The 20,383-nt window shown below is 49.5% G+C and overlaps 1 protein-coding gene across 6 annotated transcripts in view; it reads left to right on the top strand.

Moving 5' to 3' along the window:
- PIEZO2 (piezo type mechanosensitive ion channel component 2) overlaps window positions 1-20,383 on the top strand; it is a 241,604-nt gene that overhangs the window by 216,204 nt on the left and 5,017 nt on the right. For 3 of the 6 annotated variants that reach the window (XM_043889594.1, XM_043889593.1, XM_043889592.1), the window contains 14 exons: window positions 3,067-3,234; window positions 5,586-5,915; window positions 6,167-6,425; window positions 7,865-8,047; window positions 8,916-9,168; window positions 10,209-10,341; window positions 11,372-11,519; window positions 11,611-11,825; window positions 12,563-12,721; window positions 13,464-13,611; window positions 15,046-15,234; window positions 15,524-15,616; window positions 17,043-17,215; window positions 19,399-19,527. In XM_043889594.1, coding sequence (XP_043745529.1) covers window positions 3,067-3,234; window positions 5,586-5,915; window positions 6,167-6,425; window positions 7,865-8,047; window positions 8,916-9,168; window positions 10,209-10,341; window positions 11,372-11,519; window positions 11,611-11,825; window positions 12,563-12,721; window positions 13,464-13,611; window positions 15,046-15,234; window positions 15,524-15,616; window positions 17,043-17,215; window positions 19,399-19,527 — 2,580 coding nt within the window. The remainder of the gene's footprint in view (window positions 1-3,066; window positions 3,235-5,585; window positions 5,916-6,166; window positions 6,426-7,864; window positions 8,048-8,915; window positions 9,169-10,208; window positions 10,342-11,371; window positions 11,520-11,610; window positions 11,826-12,562; window positions 12,722-13,463; window positions 13,612-15,045; window positions 15,235-15,523; window positions 15,617-17,042; window positions 17,216-19,398; window positions 19,528-20,383) is intronic. The other 3 variants (XM_043889595.1, XM_043889596.1, XR_006338207.1) reach the window with 2 other exon arrangements.

The raw sequence follows: 20,383 nt of genomic DNA, 5'->3' as shown, positions 1-20,383 counted from the left end.
CTGCAATGTGTGTGGGTTTCCTCACTTCCTTAACAGACTCCTTGAGATGTACTGTTATCATCCCCAATTGACAGGGACATGAACTTCTTATGAAAGATCACACATAATTACACATTTTTTCCCGTAGAACTTCAGGCGTTTCCCAGGCTTCCTGAATATTATGCATGAGCCTGGCTTAAGAATAGTGGCTCCAGAACCAAACTCTGAACCCAGTGACTCAAACGGAAGATTAGAAAGTGAACTGAAAATCGGTTGTTCATAAAATAAACATACATGGTTCCTGTATTAGTAACTTTCAGCCGTGTAACAACTGATAATATGGTCAGTTAAGAAAGTGACTAAATATTGTAAACCACAACTTTAGAAGGGAGAAGAAGAAAAAGAAAACAAAGACTAGCTAAAATAAAATCAAGTAACTGCCTTTAAATCTGATCCAAGTTAACAAATCTGCACCCATAGTCAAAAGCTGTGAGGTGGGGGATATTAAAATTCATTGGTTGCCTTTTAACAAAGACTGTCAAAATATTCCAACATTTTTAAATGGTCAATCCATCGATAAATTTATTAATAGAAAACCAATACCTTTACAATTATTTTTAATGTCCTTTTACTCATTATTTGTAACGTAAAGAAAAGGGAGACACCGTATAGGTCATTTATGCCCTTAGTAACTGAGTGAACATATTTGCCCTCTTCTTAAAGGCCAAGGAAAACTTCCACTTTTTTTTTGTTTAGGAACCTTTCAAATCTCCAAACATTTGTGTGTCTGCAATAGAGTCCATGAGAAGTCACACTGATTTCTGACGAGGCAGTGGTCTTCTCTGGGAGGGACCCCAGTGTGGACATTTGTCGTCACCACACAGGTGCCCTGGGGCAGGTAGCGTCACTCCCAACAGGGACATGGGGACCCACATGCTCTATGTAGCCCAGCCCCTTAAGGACCCAGCTTGCAAGGAGTTGTCCCACCTGCCCCATCTCACCCACTTTTCCCTTCAGCAGACAGTAGAGGGGGTTGGGGTAGGAACCTAACTAATGTGCTTATCTTCCTTTTGACTTATTGGAACAGTCACGATTTCCTTCAAATCCAGATGTAAAAAAATGGTTGTTTTATGAAATCAGATATCTGCTACCTTCCCAGAAAATAAATTGAAGTTCCTTCAGGAAACATTGGTGACATTCCAAGGAACATTCCTAGATACATTCAGAGTGTTTATTATTTGGAATGTGTGCTCTGTGCCCCTGGGGCGGCTCCAAGTGACCTGAGGACATCAATTAGATTTGTCACCTGTTTTTGTAAAGCTCCTGCTCTTCCCTCTCAGTTTTAAAACTGTCCTGGCTTGGACGACAAGTTAATCCACTGCAAATAACCCAGTAGTGTGGGGTCTGAGGGCAGGCTGCATGGTGGCAGAAATCACCCAAGAATTAACAAGGTAAAGAGGACTTTGTGGTCAGAGCACTGATTCTGCACAGAAAATCGGGCAGGTCAGGGTGCACGGCCTCTTTCTGCTGCAAACTCCCCAAAGGCTGGGGGATCCACCTCTGAAAATATGAAACAATACAGAAGCTCAGAGATCCAGATCCCCATCTCATAAATGATGAGACTGAGACCCAGAAGAGTGGGGAAGGATTTATCTAAAATCCAGCAGGTAGTCAATGTCCACTATGTTTCTACTTCATCTCACCAATCTCCTCTTCTTGTTCAGGATGAGTTGACATCGAAAGGAGTCAGGGGTGTTCTTTAAAATCCTTATTAGAGACCATTAGGTTGCTCACCTTGTCTCCTCTCCCATTGCTGGGTCCTGTCTTGGCCATGTGGCTGTGACATGCAGTCAGGGTGTTCTCCCGCAGAGCACTCGGGGGTAGGGACTGCTAAGGTTCTGAGAACCTGAAAGCCCTTCAGCAGTGCCATGAGTGCCTCAAATTCCCCACCCCTAGAGGGGACCCCAGAGGTCACTCCATTGTCTTGAATGGTTTCCATTTCTGCCCCACGGTCACTGACTAAGGGTGCCTACTGTGCGGCTGGCACACAGCAGGTCCCCAGGTGCAGTCACATGAGGCTGATGTTCATCCAGTAAATCAGTGTCCATATGATGAAGGGTCAGCTGGGTCACTCACTCTCAGGCTGGAAGTCAGTGCCCTGGGAGCCTCAATGTCAAGAGCTTCAGGGGATGTGCCTCTCTGGGGTTAAACTTCGCATGTGAACTGCCATCATGCCTCCATCTGAGCTGTGGGCTGCTACTGAGATCACCCAGTAGCAGCTCAGCCCTGAATCTGCCTCAGTTTCCTCCCTGACTGTCGAGTGACAGGCATTGAGGATTCAGCCAGTGGGATCTCACCCTGCTGACATCCGCCAAGACCTAGCATGTGATCACAGAGAAAAACCACTCATTAGGCTCAATGAACAGTTAACAGACAAAATGGCCCTGCCACTGCTGGACTTCCTATGTTGTTGCCTTTGTACCATTTCTTTTCTTTTCTTTTCGATGTTGGTTTATATCCAGTTGCATATCAAACCAGCATCTCTTCTCCAAGCCATCCAGTTTGGCTCAACTGAATATCACTCAGAAAATGGGGTGGAAAATTCAGTTTGTTGCAGTCAATCCTGAGCTTCCTTCTTTTCTTTTGGAAACCATGTTTTTCAAATGGCATTTTTATATAAATTTTACTTGAGCAGGTGTTTCTGCTTAAGAACTGAACTCAGGATTGGGGAAGGGGGGCTCTGAATAAACTATATTTCCTGTCATTGAAAAAAAAAACCTCAGCCGTACAATTGTAAAGATGAATTTTGCTCTGTGAGAGACAGGTCCGGACTTGTCATTATTCTAGTTGCCTGTCCCACCCAGAGAGTGACAGTTCATCCTTTATCAATCAGTTCTGTTCTCAGCCCAGTGCTCCCCTGTCTCATCTTCCCTTCTCTGTCCTGGAGCCCCGCTTCGGTGGCCGCTGTCCGTGGTGCTGGAGTGGCGTGTGGTCTGCTGCATGGCGGTCTCTGGGTCTCTGACATGTGTGACTCCTGTTTCTGGCGCTGTTTTAACACTGTGTCTCTGTAACTGTTTGCGCTGCTAGCTGCTACACGGAAGCAACCATGCTGTTCTCAAGGCAGTCCACCCTTGATGATTTAGATGGACCAGAAACTGTGCCTAAAACGAGTGAGCGCGCTCGGCCCGGGCTCCGTAAAATGCTCAGCATGGATGTGTCCTCCTCGTCAGCCGAGAGCACCAGCTTAGCCTCCAGGTGCTCACCCGTGCATGCTTTGTCCGTGACCGTGTCAACCCCTTCCCGTGTCATTGCACAGAGGAGTTATTGTGACCTGTGTGTTTTCGTTCACTTTTGTCTTAAGAAGGTGCATGACTAATGAAAGCATAACCAGCATCCTTCCTGGGACACAACTGGTCGTTCCCAGGATAGTGTTCTATTCAACTAACTGCTGTTTGCTTTTTGTCTGTTAGGAGTTTCTTAAAAAATCCTACTATAAACATTGTCTTCCATTTTGTAAGTATTTCACACTTTCTATTTCCAAAGGAGCAAGCATGTTTCCTCCTTGGTTGAGGGTGCCAGTAGGCAGTCCTCACAGGGAGAAGTGGATCAGGAAGAGTAGGAAACTTTCTCATAATTTTGTTCAAAGATCCACACAGTAGGAGATAATCCCAAATCCTATATGCAGTCACGTTTGGTCAATACAGAATGAATCTGTCCACATGCTACATGCCCAACTGACATGAAAGTTAGAATATATTCAACTGTTGTTTTTAAAATAATATTATTATGCAGTAGAGTATATTACTTTGGGAGACCTTAACTTGTTTGGCTTGGGAAAGATTACTTTGGGCTTATGCTTTCTCGTTAAATCCCACAATAAAAACTATAATCATGCATAGAAATGAAATCACTTACTTAAAATCCAAAAGCTCTTCTTTGAAAAGTCAATAGGAGCACAGAAGCACAAGCTGTATTGTGCTTATCCTGACACCAAACAAGCACCCAAATAACCCAATCTGAAACTAAGGGCAGTGTTGTCAAGTCAGGCAGTGTTAGGTCTCTGTTGCCAGCAGCTATGTACGTATGCACGTTCAGAGCTGCAGGAGGCTGGCACCCAGTGTTTCAGGGAATGCCACGGCCATTTAAGATGTCCTCTGGTGGGCACATGCTATGCCATTCCAATCTGCTGATTCCTGAACGTACCAGGATTTACCTGAATCCCTTTGGGGCCAGACCTCATCAAAACCCATACAGAGCATGCCTGTGATAGGTTATAGTCCCTCTGGAAGTTAGAACCTGTTGTGGGGCTGGCTCCAGTGGTCGGAAAACTGGATGACCAGTCAGTTTCATGGCCATGTCTAATCAAGGTAAGTCTTAGCCAAAAGCCATTGTCTTGGCATTCTGAGAGCCTAATTTGCTGTAGGCACATGTAGGGCCAAAGCCCTGGGGCCCTGAACACCCCCGATTAGGAACAAGAGCTCATGCAAGTCTGGCTCTTTAGCCTCAGGGCTCAGCCAGATGCATTCATTCATTCACATGTGTGCACCAGTGACCATGACAAGAGAAATCAGTCTGTACCTTTGAGCAGCTCAGTGATATGACCCCAGATGCTCACACATGCCATCTGGGGAGCAGCACCGTCTCAGAGCCTAGCAGATGATCACTGCACACCCCGTACACTCGGCATGTCCAGGTGACTTTCCCTCCTCTCTTAGGGGCCGGGTGTGTTGAGGTACACAGCACAGCAGGCAGGCCTTGATCTCACGGCTGTGGCTGCTGTGCTTTCGTTTCCAGTGTTTCTTGCACGAACCCGTCAGGGAGAGTTAGAAGAAGGAGAGGAGAGATGCAAAGGGGAAGACAGGGCACAGAAGTAGAGTGAAGCCCAGGGAAGAGGGGCTCCTGGAAAATGAAGCTGGAAGAGGAGCTGGCAGTGCAAAGCCATTGGGAGAAGAAAGCAGGAGGGCAGTCAGAGGGGAGGGTGGGTGCAGCCCCAGGAGAGACCCTGGGGCAGAGGGTGGTGGATGGGGCTTCCACGTGCCAGGTGGTGGGGAGTCAGGAAAAGGATGATGGTGAGCGTCCAGTCAGGTGTCAGAGGCACCAGTGAGAAAAGGCACAGGATGGAAGTGCAGGGAGGAGCCAGCAGAAAGGACGAAGCAGGCTTTATCTTGCCAATGGTCCACCATTCCGGGCCTCCCCTTAAGGGTCTGGGTTCTGTTGAGAGTAGAGTGCATCTCGGCCAAGACCTATGGATCCAGCCAGCTGAGACATCTCCTTTCCCTGGGCACCTTTCTTTACAATCTGTGCTCTGGGAGGTGCGCTGTGCTCACTGTGTTTTGACTGGAAATAAACAGTGGGCCCCGTGCCTAGGAACATTGATGGGACTGAAAAGCTACACACAGGAGGGTTTGGCACCCCAGGACCTGCCGCCCAGCACCCTTCCCCCATCTCTGCACCCAGACATGATTATCCAGAAGGAACAAAGCAGATGGAACGTGGGAAGTGAGGAGGCATCCCCCCACCCACGTGCCTGGGTGCGTGGCTGTGGGTGCCACGGGAGGCTGGGGGAGTTGCTGAGGCCAGGTGGCACCCTCCGTGTCTCCTGACAGCGAGCCCACGCAGTGCACGATGCTGTACTCGCGCCAGGGGACCACGGAGACCATCGAGGAAGTGGAGGCTGAGCAGGATGAGGAGGTGCCCGAGGGGGCCCGGGAGTCCGAGTCCCCACAGGACCCGACGGAGGACGGCGACGTGGAGGCCCCACCATCGTACAGCAAGGCTGTCAGCTTTGAGCGCCTGTCCTTTGACTCCCGGGACGACTCGGCCGGCCAGACCCACATGGAGGTCAGCCCGGACGACAGCCGCTCAGACCGGCTGGAGGCCAGCATCCTGCCACCCCTGACCCACGAGCTGACAGCCAGCGAGCTGCTGCTGAACAAGTAAGAGCTGTGGCCACAGCGATGGAGCTGGGAGTGACCCTTAGTGTCCACTGGGCTGCTGGGTGCAGAGACCATGTGGAAAAGGTCCCCCTAGACATTTAGAACCACATGCATGCTCACCCCTCTCTCTGTAACACGACAGGAGGTTGACAGCACAGGATGCCTGGGGACCCAGGCAGCAGGGAGGGGTGGGCGGGGTCTCGCTGCATGGAATCAGTGCCCGGGAGGAACTGAGGCCAGCATTCTGGCAGGATGTTCCATGACGACGAGCTGGAGGAGTCGGAGAAGTTCTACGTGGGGCAGCCGCGCTTCCTGCTGCTCTTCTACGCGCTGTACAACACGCTGGTGGCCCGCTCCGAGATGGTGTGCTACTTTGTCATCATCCTCAACCACATGGTCTCCGCCTCCATGATCACCCTCGTGCTGCCCATCCTCATCTTCCTCTGGGCCATGCTGTCTGTCCCCCGGCCCAGCAGGCGCTTCTGGATGATGGCCATTGTCTACACAGAGGTAGGCGTCCCTCCAGTGGACCTGCCTGACCCCTGCTTCACATAGTCAGTTAGAGGGATCATCTTAGGTCAACACATGATTATAACCAGCAGTTGTTGGTGCTGAGAACTATAGTTGCCTTTTCATATCTCACACCTCACACAACATAGGAGCTAATATCATTCTGTAAAAAAGGAATAAGGAACAGCCTTTATGAGATTAAATAATTGGCCCAAGATGGGCTTCCCTGGTGGCTCAGACAGTCAAGAATCTGCCTGCAATGCACGAGACCCAGGTTTGATCCCTGGCTGGGGAAGATTGCCTGAAGAAGGAAATGGCTACCCACTCCAGTTTTCTTGCCTGGAGAATCTCATGGACAGAGGAGACTGGGGGGCCACAGTCCATGGGGTTGCAAAGAGTCAGACAGAGCTGAGCGATTAACACTTTCACTTTACCCAGCTGGTGAGTGGTGGGGCAGGCTTTTGAGATCTGGTGTCTGCCCTGTGATATTGACCAGCAAGACAGTAAGTATGAGGCAGACACAAGCACGGTGCCAGGGCCGGTGCATGGTCAGTGAGTGGACATTGGATCAAACAATACAGTAAGCACTTGAAACACAGTTGGATGCAGTTAATCCTGATGATGTAGACATTGGAGGAGTGTTTCAGCATCAGTCTCTACAAACATCTCCACATTTACACCCTGGGCTGGCAAGGTTTTGTTTCATTCGCTTTTATTTCTTCTTGAGGAGAACTTCCAGTGAGCAATAAAATGCTGAGAGGAAAGAGTGCAGAATAAAGTGAAAATTGTCTATAGTATCTGTGCAGTTTTCTCCTAAAGATTGCAAACTAAAGCCATACTTGCAGAATAAAGATCCTGCTGTTCACATTTGTCCTAATGACCTCATTTAATAGCTGAATATTTGTATAAGTATCTAATGGAATCAGCACAAACTAGCCCTTGCATGCGTGCTAAGTCACTTCAGTCATGTCTGACTCTGCGACATTATGGACTGTAACCCTCTAGGCTCCTCTGTCCATGGAATTCTCCGGGCAAGAATACTGAAATGAGTTGCCAATGCCTTCTCCAGGGGACCTTCCCGACCCAGGGATCAAACCCACATCTCTTATTTCTCCTGCATTGACAAGTGGGTTCTTTATCACTGGTGCCACTTGGGAAGCCCAGAAACTAGCCCATTCCCTGACAATAGCAGAAGTAATTTGAGCCAAGTCAGGAGTTACCTCCATGGCCCCGATGTGTCTGTGGTCACAGGCCCTGGAGGTGTGGTTCAGGGCTTGTCCTGAAGTCAGTATCTGTGGAAAGACAATTCATTATTCCACATGCTATGTGCATTCCCAGCACCAAAACTAGACTTTTTCCCTTAATTTTTGTATCACTGTTCCTCATCTAGAGCTACTCTTAAAGGGCTTCATTTATTCTAATTTCTCACATCTGCGCAGGTGGCCATTGTGGTCAAGTACTTCTTCCAGTTTGGGTTCTTCCCCTGGAATAAGAATGTGGAACTGAACAAGGACAAGCCTTACCACCCGCCCAACATCATTGGGGTGGAGAAGAAGGACGCCTATGTGCTCTATGACCTCATCCAGCTGCTGGCACTCTTCTTCCACCGCTCCATCCTAAAGGTACTGCCCATCCACCACCTCTGGGATGTTTCCAAGGACCCGGGCTGGGATCATGAGGGGCTGGGGGGCCACGGGTGAGGTCTATCTGTGTGCTCTTGTTTCCTTTGTTAACAGTTTTATTCATTTCATTCATTTTCTCAACACTGTGTACTCAATAATGGAGTTTGTGATCCATCGGGGGAAATTTCCCCCTATTTCTACTCTGGGATGCATGCGTGCATGCTAAGTTGCTTTAGTCATGTCAGACTCTTGGTAACCCTATGGCCTATAACCCACCATCAGGGTCTTTTCTAATGAGTCGGCTCTTCCCATCAGGTGACCAAAGTATTGGAGTTTCAGATTCAGCATCAATCCTTCTGATGAATATTCAGAGCTGATTTCCTTTAGGATTGACTGTTTTGATCTCCTTGCTGTCCAAGGAACCCTCAAGAGTCTTTTCCAGCAACACAGTTTGAAAGTATCAATTCTTTGACACTCAGCCTTCTTACATCCGTACATGACTACTGGAAAAACCATAGCTTTAACTAAAGGATCCTTTGTTGATCTATGATTGGCCAGTGAAATTGTAAGGTATCAGAAGTGTATATGTGGTGATTTGATAAGCGTATATATGGTGAAAGGATCCCCATCTGGTTAGTGAACACATCCACCAGTTCCTTACCTGCCTATTGGTCGGCATTTACTGGGAACACTTAGGTTGTGCTCTCCTAGCAGTCTCCACTGTCCAGCAGTGTTGCTGGCTGCAGTCGCCCTGTTTGATGTGTGGTTTCCTATCTTGAGGGACACACTGGTGGCCTGGATGTCACAGGGCCGAGTCCCAGCCTCTCTCTGGACAGTGGGCTGAGCTGTCCCTTTCCTGCCTCCTCAGTGTCATGGCCTCTGGGACGAAGACGACATCGTGGACAGCAGCTCGGACAAAGTGGACTCAGACGACGAGCTATCCCTCGGCCACGGCAGGAGGGCCTCCTCCGACTCGCTCAAGTCCATCAACCTGGCTGCGTCTGTGGAGTCGGTGCACGTGACCTTCCCCGAGCAGCCGGCTGCCGTCCGGAGGAAGCGCTCCAGCAGCGGCTCCCAGACATCACAGGGATCCAGCTTTTCCTCGAATAGGTCCAAGAGAGGTATTGCTGCACGGTGTCGCTGTAAGGAATCTTGAGTAGAGTTACTCCCTGGTGCCAGGGGGTCAGGGGCAAGGGAGCTGGGTGCTGTCAAGGCAGCAGATACTGTGATGTGAAATGAATGTACTTTGTAACCAGACAAAGTTCAAATCCTGGCTGAGCCGTGTGTGTGGCCTGGGGTGCTCACATCCCTGTCTAGGGTGTCTGTCTGAATTCCCCAACCCCCACCTAGGACAAAGATTTCAGGTGTTGGTGAAAAGTGACCAGCATGCTGCCTTGTACCTAGTGAGTGTCAGACACAGGATAGTTGTCAGTCATACGCAGAGATTCTGCCAGGTGTGCCCAGAGTGCTGTACATCATGATTTATTTTGAAAGTACACTTAGACTTAATCAGTAGGAACTTTAAGCCAAACCATTTGGCTTATTCCTAGGCTAGTTACTAATTTCCTAAGCTAGTTACTAACTAGCCTAGGCTAGTTATTTCCTAGGCTAGTTACTAATTTCTTACTAAACAGCCAGTGACAGGAAAGTACGCGCGTGCATTACGGTCGCCCCTCTTGGGGTAACTGCGCTTTTGTGTTGACAGCGCTCCTGTCTGAAGCTCCCCGGACCCTCTGTATTCATCTTTTTTCTGGCCAACACTGGCAGGCCATCTCATGTTGGTTTTACAGTTAGAGAAATTTGGTCCTGAAAAAAGGCATGGTTCTGGACCCAGACTAGAAAACCCACAACCAAAACCTGGGACCCCATCGAGCAGGAGAAAAACTGCTCCCCAGTCTAATTCTTTCTGGGACAGAGGTCCCGCAGCCACCCAGGAAGGAGCCAGCAGTGAGTGTAAAAGCCCACAGATGCCTTTGGCTATGGAACCAGAGTGGGGGCTGCAGATCCCACGTTCTCCGCTGCTGTTCTTACAGACACATGTGCATCCCGCCCTCTAACCAGCCTCCAACTGTCCCTCTGCCGTGGGGGTGGCGGGCTTCTACGATAGTTACTGCAACAGACGCACAGCTCACGGCGCGTCTCGGTTCCTTCTTGTCTCCAGGCAGCACGAGCACCCGGAACAGCAGCCAGAAAGGAAGCAGCGTCGTGAGCATCAAGCAGAAGAGCAGACGGGAACTTTACATGGAGAAGCTGCAAGAACACTTGATCAAAGCAAAAGCCTTTACCATAAAGAAGTGAGTGAGTGCGTGAGGATACCTGGGGGCTGGGAACACTTCCTCAGCATCAGCCAAACGTGACATGCTTGAGAAGTGACCTGTCTCATCAAAAGTGTCATTGGCTTTGGGCAGAACCAAATGCCCCACCGTGATATTGCATTCAAAAATCACTTTCCAATAGGATGATTCGTTTTTATATCCATTGCACTTCTAAACACACTAGCTCACGGTGTATAATTCCAGGCACACGAATGAGTCCAACCAGACAGGCAGTGAAGTTAAATCAGAAGGTTCTCAGAGATATGCTCACCCTGTAGAGGGAAGCCGAGGTGCACTTGAGAAGTGGTTCGTCCCTCGTGCAGCCCAAGGTCACCAGCCAAGGTCACAGGGCCCCCTCCCCAGGTATCAGGGAGGCAGACCGGCAGCAGACGGGAGTGAAAACAGGGCCGGTGCCTCAAGGCTGGCCCTGAGCCTGAGCTCTGAGACCGAGGGCCGTGCTCACCTGGACACGGTCTTGAATTGTGAACAATGAAGAGGAGGGGCAGAGGCTGGGCAGACAGCCAGAATGGAGGCACAGGGATGGAGGAAGCTGAGCCCCAGAGCCCAGGATGATGCCTGGCCCCAGGGACGAGGGCAGAAAGGGGAGGAGCAGGGCTCCTGGCATCTACCGGGGCCCAGCAGGACCAGGAGGTCCTGTCACTCTCACCACAGCCCAGGCCCTCGGGTCTCGTTACACCTTTTACAGAAGAGGAGATGAAAGTACACGGGGCTCAGTAGTAGGATCCAAGTCTCACAGGTGGCGAGTAACTGAGTCAGGGCACAAACCAGCCCCTCGTTTCCGGGGCTACCACTCCGTTATGCTTCAGGAGAGAAGCCATGAACTTGCTCAGAGTCTGTGTCAGAGCAGGGGCCTCTGCCCCCAGTGGAGTGTCCTGAGCCTGGAGCAGGGGTGGGGGAGCTGTGGAGGATAGCAGCAGAGGGTGGAATGATGGGGTCTCTGGCAGGTCCTGCATTTCCACCCACCCTACACTGGGTGTCTGTCCCATAGGACCCTGCAGCTCTACGTGCCCATCAGGCAGTTCTTCTACGACCTCATCCACCCTGACTACAGCGCTGTCACCGATGTGTATGTGCTTATGTTCCTGGCGGACACCGTGGACTTCGTCATCATTGTCTTCGGCTTCTGGGCCTTCGGGGTAGGTGGGGGACCGAGGCCACCGCACCCCGGGGATGAGCGATGCTGTCCTGCGGGTGCGTCCAGGCCTGAACCTACGGTCTCCTCCCCAGAAACACTCAGCCGCGGCCGACATCACGTCCTCGCTGTCCGAGGATCAGGTGCCGGGGCCCTTCCTGGTGATGGTGCTCATTCAGTTTGGGACCATGGTGGTGGATCGGGCACTCTACCTCAGGAAGACCGTCCTGGGAAAGGTCATCTTCCAGGTCATCCTGGTGTTTGGGATTCACTTCTGGATGTTCTTCATCCTGCCTGGCGTGACCGAGAGGTGAGGCCTTGGAAACTGGAGCTGTGGGGCCATTTTCCTGCACCCCGTCGGGGAAGGAAATGTTTTGTAAGGATAAGCCCATAGGGAAGGAGAGGGTAGGGGTTAATAGTACCACTGCAAGTCAGGGTTTAACACAATGCAAGTGCATTGCCTTACAGCTCTGCAGGCCAGGGGGCAGACCCAGGCCTCACTGGACTGAAATTACGATGTGGGCGGGGCGGCGGTCCTTTCTGGAGAGTCCCCAGAGAATCCATCTCTTGACCTCTTCCAGCTTCAGAGATGCCTGGGGTCTCCTCCTCCTTCTCCAAACCCTGCATCTCTTCCCTGCCGCGTCTCCTCCTGCCCACAACCGAGCAAGGCTGTCCGGCTAAGGCCTGCTCGTGGGGGCCCCCGGGCAGCAACTCTTCTTCCTGACCTCCAGGTCCCCAACCCTAGCATGTCTGTCAAGTCCTCTTGGCCGAGGAATGTCACATGTCCCCAGGTTCTGGGGGTGAGGACATGCCCGTCTTTGGGTGAGATCTGGAGGCATTCTTCGGGTGACCACACTGCCCTCCCAGCTTTGGAGGATGTCATTAGCTTAGGAATGACTCCTGCCAACCAGATGCGGCTGAGACGTCTGTGATAAGGACCTGCCTTTAGAAGCCAGAGGGTCGATTAGGCTTTTCTCTCACCCTAAACTGGTGTCCTTCTGTACCATAAGAGCATCCCACCCTGCACTTTTCTGTTTTCTCTCCCAGGAAGTTCAGCCAGAACCTGGTCGCGCAGCTGTGGTATTTCGTCAAGTGCGTGTACTTTGGGCTGTCCGCCTACCAGATCCGCTGCGGCTACCCTACTCGGGTCCTCGGCAACTTCCTCACCAAGAGTTACAACTACGTCAACCTCTTCCTGTTCCAGGGGTGAGGGCGCTCGGTGCCATCCTGGCCATGCACAGGGTGTGGGGGATCCGGGGGCAGTAGGGGTATGGGGAGGTGCAGTGGGAGGCAGATTCTTTACCATCTGAGCCTCCAGGGATGGGAGTGATTCTGTGGCCATGGGGGGAGGGGAGCCTTCGCAAGTGGAACTAGTGGTAAAGAACTCGCCCCGCAGTGTAGGAGATGTAAGAGACATGGGTTCGATCCCTGGGTTGGGAAGATCCCCTGGAGGAGTGCAGGGCAACCCACTCCAGTATTTGTGCCTGGAGAATCCCATGGACAGAGGAACCTGGCGAGCTTCAGTCCATAGGATCGCAAAGAGTCAGACACGACTGAGCAGCTGAGCAAACAGCACACTCCCATTCACAAGAGCGTCAAAAATAATAAAATACTTCAAGATAAATTTAGCCGAAGAAATTAAAGATTTTTACAAAGAAAACTATAAGACTTAATGAAAGAAATTGAAGACACTTTCAAATGTATTTATAAAAGGAATTCCGGTTTTTTAAGACCATCAGCCAGAAAAAAAGGAAAGGCAAATACCATTCCTTAACACACTGATAATGAAAAGCAGTTGTACTCCATGTTGAATTTTTATAGTAACAGTGACCTTGAGAATTTTTCTGAGTTGTCAGGGCTGACAGTCCAGACCTCCATGAGCCTGCAAGATTGTCCGGTGATGGGGCCAGCCCACAGCTATCCTTCTAACAAGACTTGGTTTCTACAGGTTCCGCCTTGTCCCTTTCCTGACGGAGCTGAGGGCTGTGATGGACTGGGTGTGGACAGACACGACCCTGAGCCTGTCCAGCTGGATCTGTGTGGAGGACATCTATGCTCACATCTTCATCCTCAAGTGTTGGCGGGAGTCGGAAAAAGTAAGCCAATAGCAGTGCCTCAGCCGTATTTGTGTCTTTTAGATACAGGCCGGTTATAAGATTGATAGGACCTTCTGCAAGTTTTGTGGCCCAGTAAATGAGGCAGAACCCACCAGGACCTATGAACGCCCCATTGACTTTACCCTGCTGGAGTTAGGAATCTGGACCTGCCGCTGCCATAGCGAGAAGAGCCTCCTGATGATTTTTCTGGCAGATGCTTGTGGTTGTTGTGAGAAGAGGTGACACGGTGCTAGACCACACAGTCAGTCTAAAATGGCTCATCTGGGAGCAGGAGGGGGTGAGATGTGCTGGAGGAAAGTGGTCCAGGTGTCTGAGACTCAGGTTCACCCTGAGTCACTCTTCGATGAGGGACAGAGGAGGCAACCTCTTTGTGCAAAGGAAATTAAAGTGAAAATATCTGCTTATTCTACTAGGTTGGATATTAAGGTTTAGATGTGGATGGAATCGTGATTCCATCAATCCTAAAGGAAATCAGCCCTGAATACTCACTGGAAGGACTGATGCTGAAGCTGAAGCTCCAATACTTTGGCCATGATGCGAACAGCCGACTGACTGGAAAAGACCCTGATGCTGGGAAAGACTGAAGGCAGAAAGTGAAGAGGGCAGCAGAGGATGAGATGGTTGGATGGCATCATCAACTCAGTGGACATGAACTTGGGCAAACTCTGGGAGATGGTGAAGGACAGGGAAGCCTGATGTGCTGCAGTCCATGGGGGTCGCAAAGAATCGGACATGACTTAGCGACTGAACAATGGCATGGTTATTCAAGGAATTTTTCAAAAGTTTATCATATGTATGTAGTCCTGCCTCCAGAGCACCCGTTAAAGAACACAGGTCCTGTAGAAGCAGCATCTAAGTATGGAATAGGCGTGTAGACCCGAGCAGTCTCCACGACACATGGCGGAGCTGAGCCCCCCACTCGCCTGCAGGCTGAGCTCCGGGCTGGGGAGCCCTTGATGCAGCAGATGGAGGTGATTCCAGCTTGGACAGTGTGGTCCTGACAACATGTGTCACGAACGAAGTTAAAATGTTTTCCACCCGCCAAGGGAGGGGAGGAGCCCCTTGAAAGGCACAGTTTCGAATATTCAGGAATTTAAAGTAAAATGTCTTTCTCCCACCTGATCCTTTAAAACCAGAGGTTTATTCAGCAGAAGCTTTGGTCCCTTGGTCCACAGGTCTGCCTCCAGCAAACCCACAGAGTCCTTTTAAGGAAAACACCACTCAGACCCTAATGGACCCTGTTGGGGTCACAGAGCAGGCTCCTCACAGCCCAGCATCACTGCCTCCCTTGTTCCAGGGCTGGGTCTGGATGCATTCTGAACAGATTCAGGACTCAGTCCTGGGCAGACTTTGGGGTCATAGTGCCTGCCCTTCCTGGGGACACCACCTGAGTGTGCCACCTTCCCGTTGCAGAGGTACCCACAGCCCCGGGGGCAGAAGAAGAAGAAGGTGGTCAAGTACGGGATGGGGGGCATGATCATCGTGCTGCTCATCTGCATCGTCTGGTTCCCGCTGCTCTTCATGTCTCTGGTCAAATCTGTCGCCGGGGTCATCAACCAGCCCCTGGACGTCTCAGTCACAATCACCCTGGGCGGGTACCAGGTAACCATGCCCCACTCCGGGTCTCCAATCCCCCGCCCCACTGTGGGTCCTTACACAGCACGGCCCTCTCCCTGACCACCACCCAGATGACTTACTGAGGTTCGGTGGACCCCCATCTCCTGTCTGAATATTGATAGTTCTGCAAATATGTGAGCTAAGGTGCAGGAGACAGGGAAGAGAGAGCTCTGCACTGGCTGTGGGTAATACACGGTCTAATATTGTTCTCAGAACCCAGGATGCACAGAAGGAATTTCAAATATTAACTGTCCCATGTGTCTTTGTTTTCCAGCCTATTTTCACAATGAGTGCCCAGCAAAGCCAGCTGAAAGTTATGGACCAGACAATGTTTAGTAAATTCACTAAAGCTTTTACTAAGGACACTGTAAGTAGATGCATGGAGTTGGTCTCTGTGAACAGCGGTCACCTTGGCCAGCTGACTGTCGTCACCTTAGTCACCACTTGGCCACGACCTGAGCTGGAGGGCAGGACTTCCTAGGGATGATCAGTTGTTACACTGCAGGTTCCTGGCCACTGGCCACTTTGATCACCTAAGATGTTGCGTCTGTATTATTGGACATAAGTGATAGTAAACATAATTCTAATTCAGAGAATCTTCATGTTAAGCACAACAGGTGCTGATCCTTTTAAAATCTCTAAAGTTTTAAAATCGTGGTGGATATTGATCCCTTTGACTGGGAGGTCTCCTGCAGGAGTCTATCCTAAGAAAGTCATTCAGGATATGGGAGAAGCCCCAGGCAGGTGCCTGCTTGTGACAACATCCTCCACATTCATAAGAACTAGGCAGCTTGGGGATTCAACAAGTAGGACTGAACGAATCAATTATGGCAGATTTTCCAAGCAAATTCCTTTCTAATAAGATGATAATTATGAGTATGATTTCATGGTGTGAAAATTTCTCAAAATGAAAGAGATTTAAAAGGATGCTATTATTTTAAAATTGATTTAAAAAATTAAGACATGCATCCTTAACTGTATAGAACGGGAATCAAGTTCTGGTGGTGGAATTGTGGCTGATGTCATCCTTCTCTCTGCATTCCATGCTTTTAATAATATGACAGCATGACTCTACATGGTTGAAATCAGCTTTACAAATTATACTTTTCATTTAAGTACAGTGATTAGGCAAACAGATGCTTTTCCCCATTGTAAAATGATTGGCCTGTAATGCCCACTGTCAGCGCTAGTCTTGAGGAATACACAGCTGTGAGGAAGGGCCCAGATGTCCAGGGCGGATTAAATTTGTCTCTCTTATGAGAGGGATGTTCCCCAATAGTTGATACATTTCTTTTTTTAGTGGGAAGGGAAAGATGACATTAAATCATCTGATTTTTCTGTACTGTTTGATTGGAGTGATTCCATGGCCTTGTGGGGAGGGGGCCTTCCCAGGTGGCACTAGTGGTAAAGAACCCCCCGCCCGCAACAATGCAGGACATGTAAGAGACATGGGTTCAATCACTGGATCAGAAAGATCCCCTGGAGGAGGGCATGGCAACCCACTCCAGTAGTCTTGCCTGGAGAACCCATGGACAGAGGGGGCTGGCAGGCTACAGTCCATAGGGTTGCAGAGTTGGGCATGACTGAATCTGCCCAGCACCCATGCGCATGGGAGTAGCAGCACCACCACTGGGGTCTGGTGATGTGACTGGAGCTCTTAGCGCCAGCACACACCAGGCACCCCACTGGGACGAAAATCCCTCTGCAAAGCCAGATACAGGGAAGGGTAGTCACCTTCTTGCATGTCCTCAGGGGTGTGGTCTATTTATGCAGCTGTGTTTGTGTGCATACAGGGTGCTATGCAATTTCTGGAAAATTATGAAAAAGAAGACATAACAGTTGCAGAACTGGAAGGAAACTCAAATTCTTTATGGACCATCAGCCCTCCCAGTAAGCAGAAAATGATACACGAACTCAAGGACCCCAATAGTAGCTTCTCTGTTGTTTTTTCATGGAGTATTCAGAGGTAGTTACTGGATTTCCGTGCATAATTTCCCCCTTTTCCCCAACCTGAACTTGGGGTGGGGGTGGGAGGCGTGGGAGGTTAGAAACCTCAGGTTAACGTGGATCTGGGTTCATGTTACTTCTTGGGTAACATCCATTCAATGCCACAGCTAATGTTTTTGTGTGTCATTAAACAGTGATTTGCCTGAGACTCATTGGCCCAGCAAGAACGTCTCAGTTTTCCTTTTTCTACTAACTTTAGCTCTAAAGCCGCTGACAGTGAGGTCTGTGAGCAAAAGAGAGAGGTGGAGAGAAAATAAATAGAGTCATGACTCATAAAATGAAACTGATGCATGAGATTTCCCTGAGCTTGGGGTTTGGTCTCATAACACAGCACCTGTAGCCCCTGGAACCCCGAGTCTCCCTTGCCGCCCCGAGCGCTGGGCAGCCCCTGTGGCTCTTCTCTCCAAGCCTGAGCTGGGGGAGCCCCTTGGGTAGGTCCAGAGGGGGAGAGCAGGGATATTCCTACACTCCCCCCCCCTCCACAACATGAGCCTCTGGCCAGCCTGTGGCCACCACATCACTTATCTCAGGAAAAGTTCTCACATCCAAAGCCCAACGTGTCCGTGGGGCTGCTTGGAGGCCTGACCCAGCACCTTGGCTGATGAGCTTTGTTTCTCTCAGGACTCCAGGCAGGCGTGGAGTAGGCTTGTTGGGTGCACAATACTAGCTTCTTGGCTGGAATTAAGAGAGAACCATGATAGGTAAAGAAGAAAGCCTTCTGGAATCTGAATTCAGAGGGAAATAGTAAAGAAGGATTTTGGAGAGGGCTGCTGAGACTTTAAAGACCTCCTTTAATCTTATTTTCTCCTTTTAAATGTCCCAAACTCCCCACATGGAATTCAGTGTTGGCAAAAATGCACTTCTTAGCCCTTCCTTTGAAGAGCCACCCCCCAAAATTAAAAACCAATTTCTGATTGAACATTCTGTTTTTAATTGAGATAATGGACATGTGGCATTGTTCTAGTTGCAAGGGAGCAACATGGTGATTTGATATTTATGTACTTTTCAAAATGGGCACCACAGTGTCTAATGAACACTCACCACATGGTTACCAACCATTTTCTCCTGTGATGAGAACTTTTAAGATCTACCCTTAGCAACTTTCAAATATGCAGTGGTGTTTTATTAAAAATAGTCACCATGTTATTTATTACCTAACCAGGACTTAATTATGTTATAACTGAAAATTCATTCCCTTTAACTTCCTTTCATTCCTGAAATGAAATAATCCATTTCATTCACCACCACCACCATCTCTGGGAACCACCAATTCGTTCTCTGTATCTATGAGTTCAGGTTTTGTGGTTTTATTTCTAGATTCCACATACAAATGAGATTATACAGTATTTGTCTTTATCTGACTTATTTCACTTAGCCTAATGCCATCAAGGTTCATCTATGTTGTCACAAAGAGTAAGATTTCATTCTTTTTATTCCTGAATAATATTCCATCATGTGTATGTGTCATATCTTCTTTATTCATTTATCTGGACGCATGCGTTGCTTCTGTGTTTTGACTATTGTAAATGCTGCAGTGAACATGATGGTACAGATATGTTTTCAAGTTAGTGTTTTCATTTGCTTTGGAAAAATACCCAGAAGTGGGATTGCTCCTATAGTAGTTCTATTTTTAGTTTTTTGAGGAATCACCAAACTGTTTCCCACAGTGGCTACACCAGTTTCCATTCCCACCAACAGTGCAAAAGTGTTCCCTTCTCCCCACATCCTCACCAAAACTTGCTGTCTCTTGTCTCTTTAGCGATGGCCATCATGGCCATTCTGATAGATGTGAGGTGACATCTCATTGTGAATATTCTGTTTAAAGTCTGGATTCTGTGAGTCCTCATGGAGACTAACATCGCTGGGCTAATATAAAGTGCCTCAGAGCCCTATTAGATGCTCAGATCCCTGTCTCTTTGGGTCCCCACACTCTTCCTCCTCACCTGTGGTCTGTGTTGAAGGTGCTTGTAGCCTTCTTGGCTGTCTGAGAGGCTGGATGCCCAGCTGAGGTGAACAGAGAGGTGGGGGTTGACAACTGTGGACCCAGTGAAACTTGGTGAGAGGAGTATTTCAGGAGTTTTAATCTCACCTGTAGATTTGTGAATAACCAGTGACCTTGACCTCTTCTTTTTTCTTTCACAGAAACATGAGTCTGGGTGCAAAAGCAGAAATAGCAACAGATAAACTTTCTTTCCCTCTTAAAAACACGACACGAGAGAATATTGCTAAAATGATAGCCGGCGGCGACACAGAAAGTTCCAGGACGCCTGTGTGAGTTGGTCATCGTTGTTAACACAGTGACAGTAGGCGTGTGTGTCTGGTGCAGAGTCTCCTCTGCAAACATGGGTGGGCCAGAAACTCAACCTGCTCACTCGGGTGACTCGAGTGAGCCTGTGCTGAGAACCCCCGACGGGCTGCATCAAAGCCCCACCTGCTCTCTGCCCACTCCCTCCCCGCCGCGAGTCTGGGGAGGACAGAACTCTTCTCCAGATGACAGACCTTGCTCCCACCTGGCGTAATCACCAAGGAGAGACCTCTGGAGACCCTTTTCTACCATCACCCCTGCTTCTGGGGCACTGAATGCCTGGCTAATGGAGGAGGAGAAGGCAAGGGGGCAGAAGGAAATTTGAGGGGGAGAAGTTATATCTTTATATATTCTCCTGTCACATAACACTGCACTCCAAACACCTAAGCTGTGATGTTAGAGTCTCATGTCAGAACCAGCAGGAGCAAACAACTGCTGCTGATCCTAAACTGCCCAGTGCCCAGCTCCATCCCGTCTGTCCCCCTTTGTCTGCCCCAACCCATGTCAAAGCGCTGAGGGTGAGAACCACCACCATGCAACCCTCAGACATGATTCTGAAAGGACCCCATGTCAGACACTGAACACCAAGGGCCCCTGAGAACCGTCAGGCTCTCCCCATCGCTTCCCAGATGAGAAAGCAACCTAGAGAGATGGAGCAACTGTGGGCTGAGGGCTCGGGTTCCAGTCCTCTGTTCCCTACACCCGCATCCTCATATCAGCTGCAGCAGCCCATTCCGCTATACGGAATTTTGAAATCCTGAAAATTAAAATTGGAAGAGTGGGCGGATCTTAGCAAGAAAGATAGCCCCTTGCTTCAGAAAA

This window comes from Cervus elaphus, chromosome 27, assembly GCF_910594005.1.
Source record: "Cervus elaphus chromosome 27, mCerEla1.1, whole genome shotgun sequence".
In the NCBI taxonomy this organism is placed as follows: domain Eukaryota; kingdom Metazoa; phylum Chordata; class Mammalia; order Artiodactyla; family Cervidae; genus Cervus; species Cervus elaphus.
Note: the sequence above shows the minus strand (reverse complement) of the source record. Positions and strands in the feature narration are given on the sequence as shown.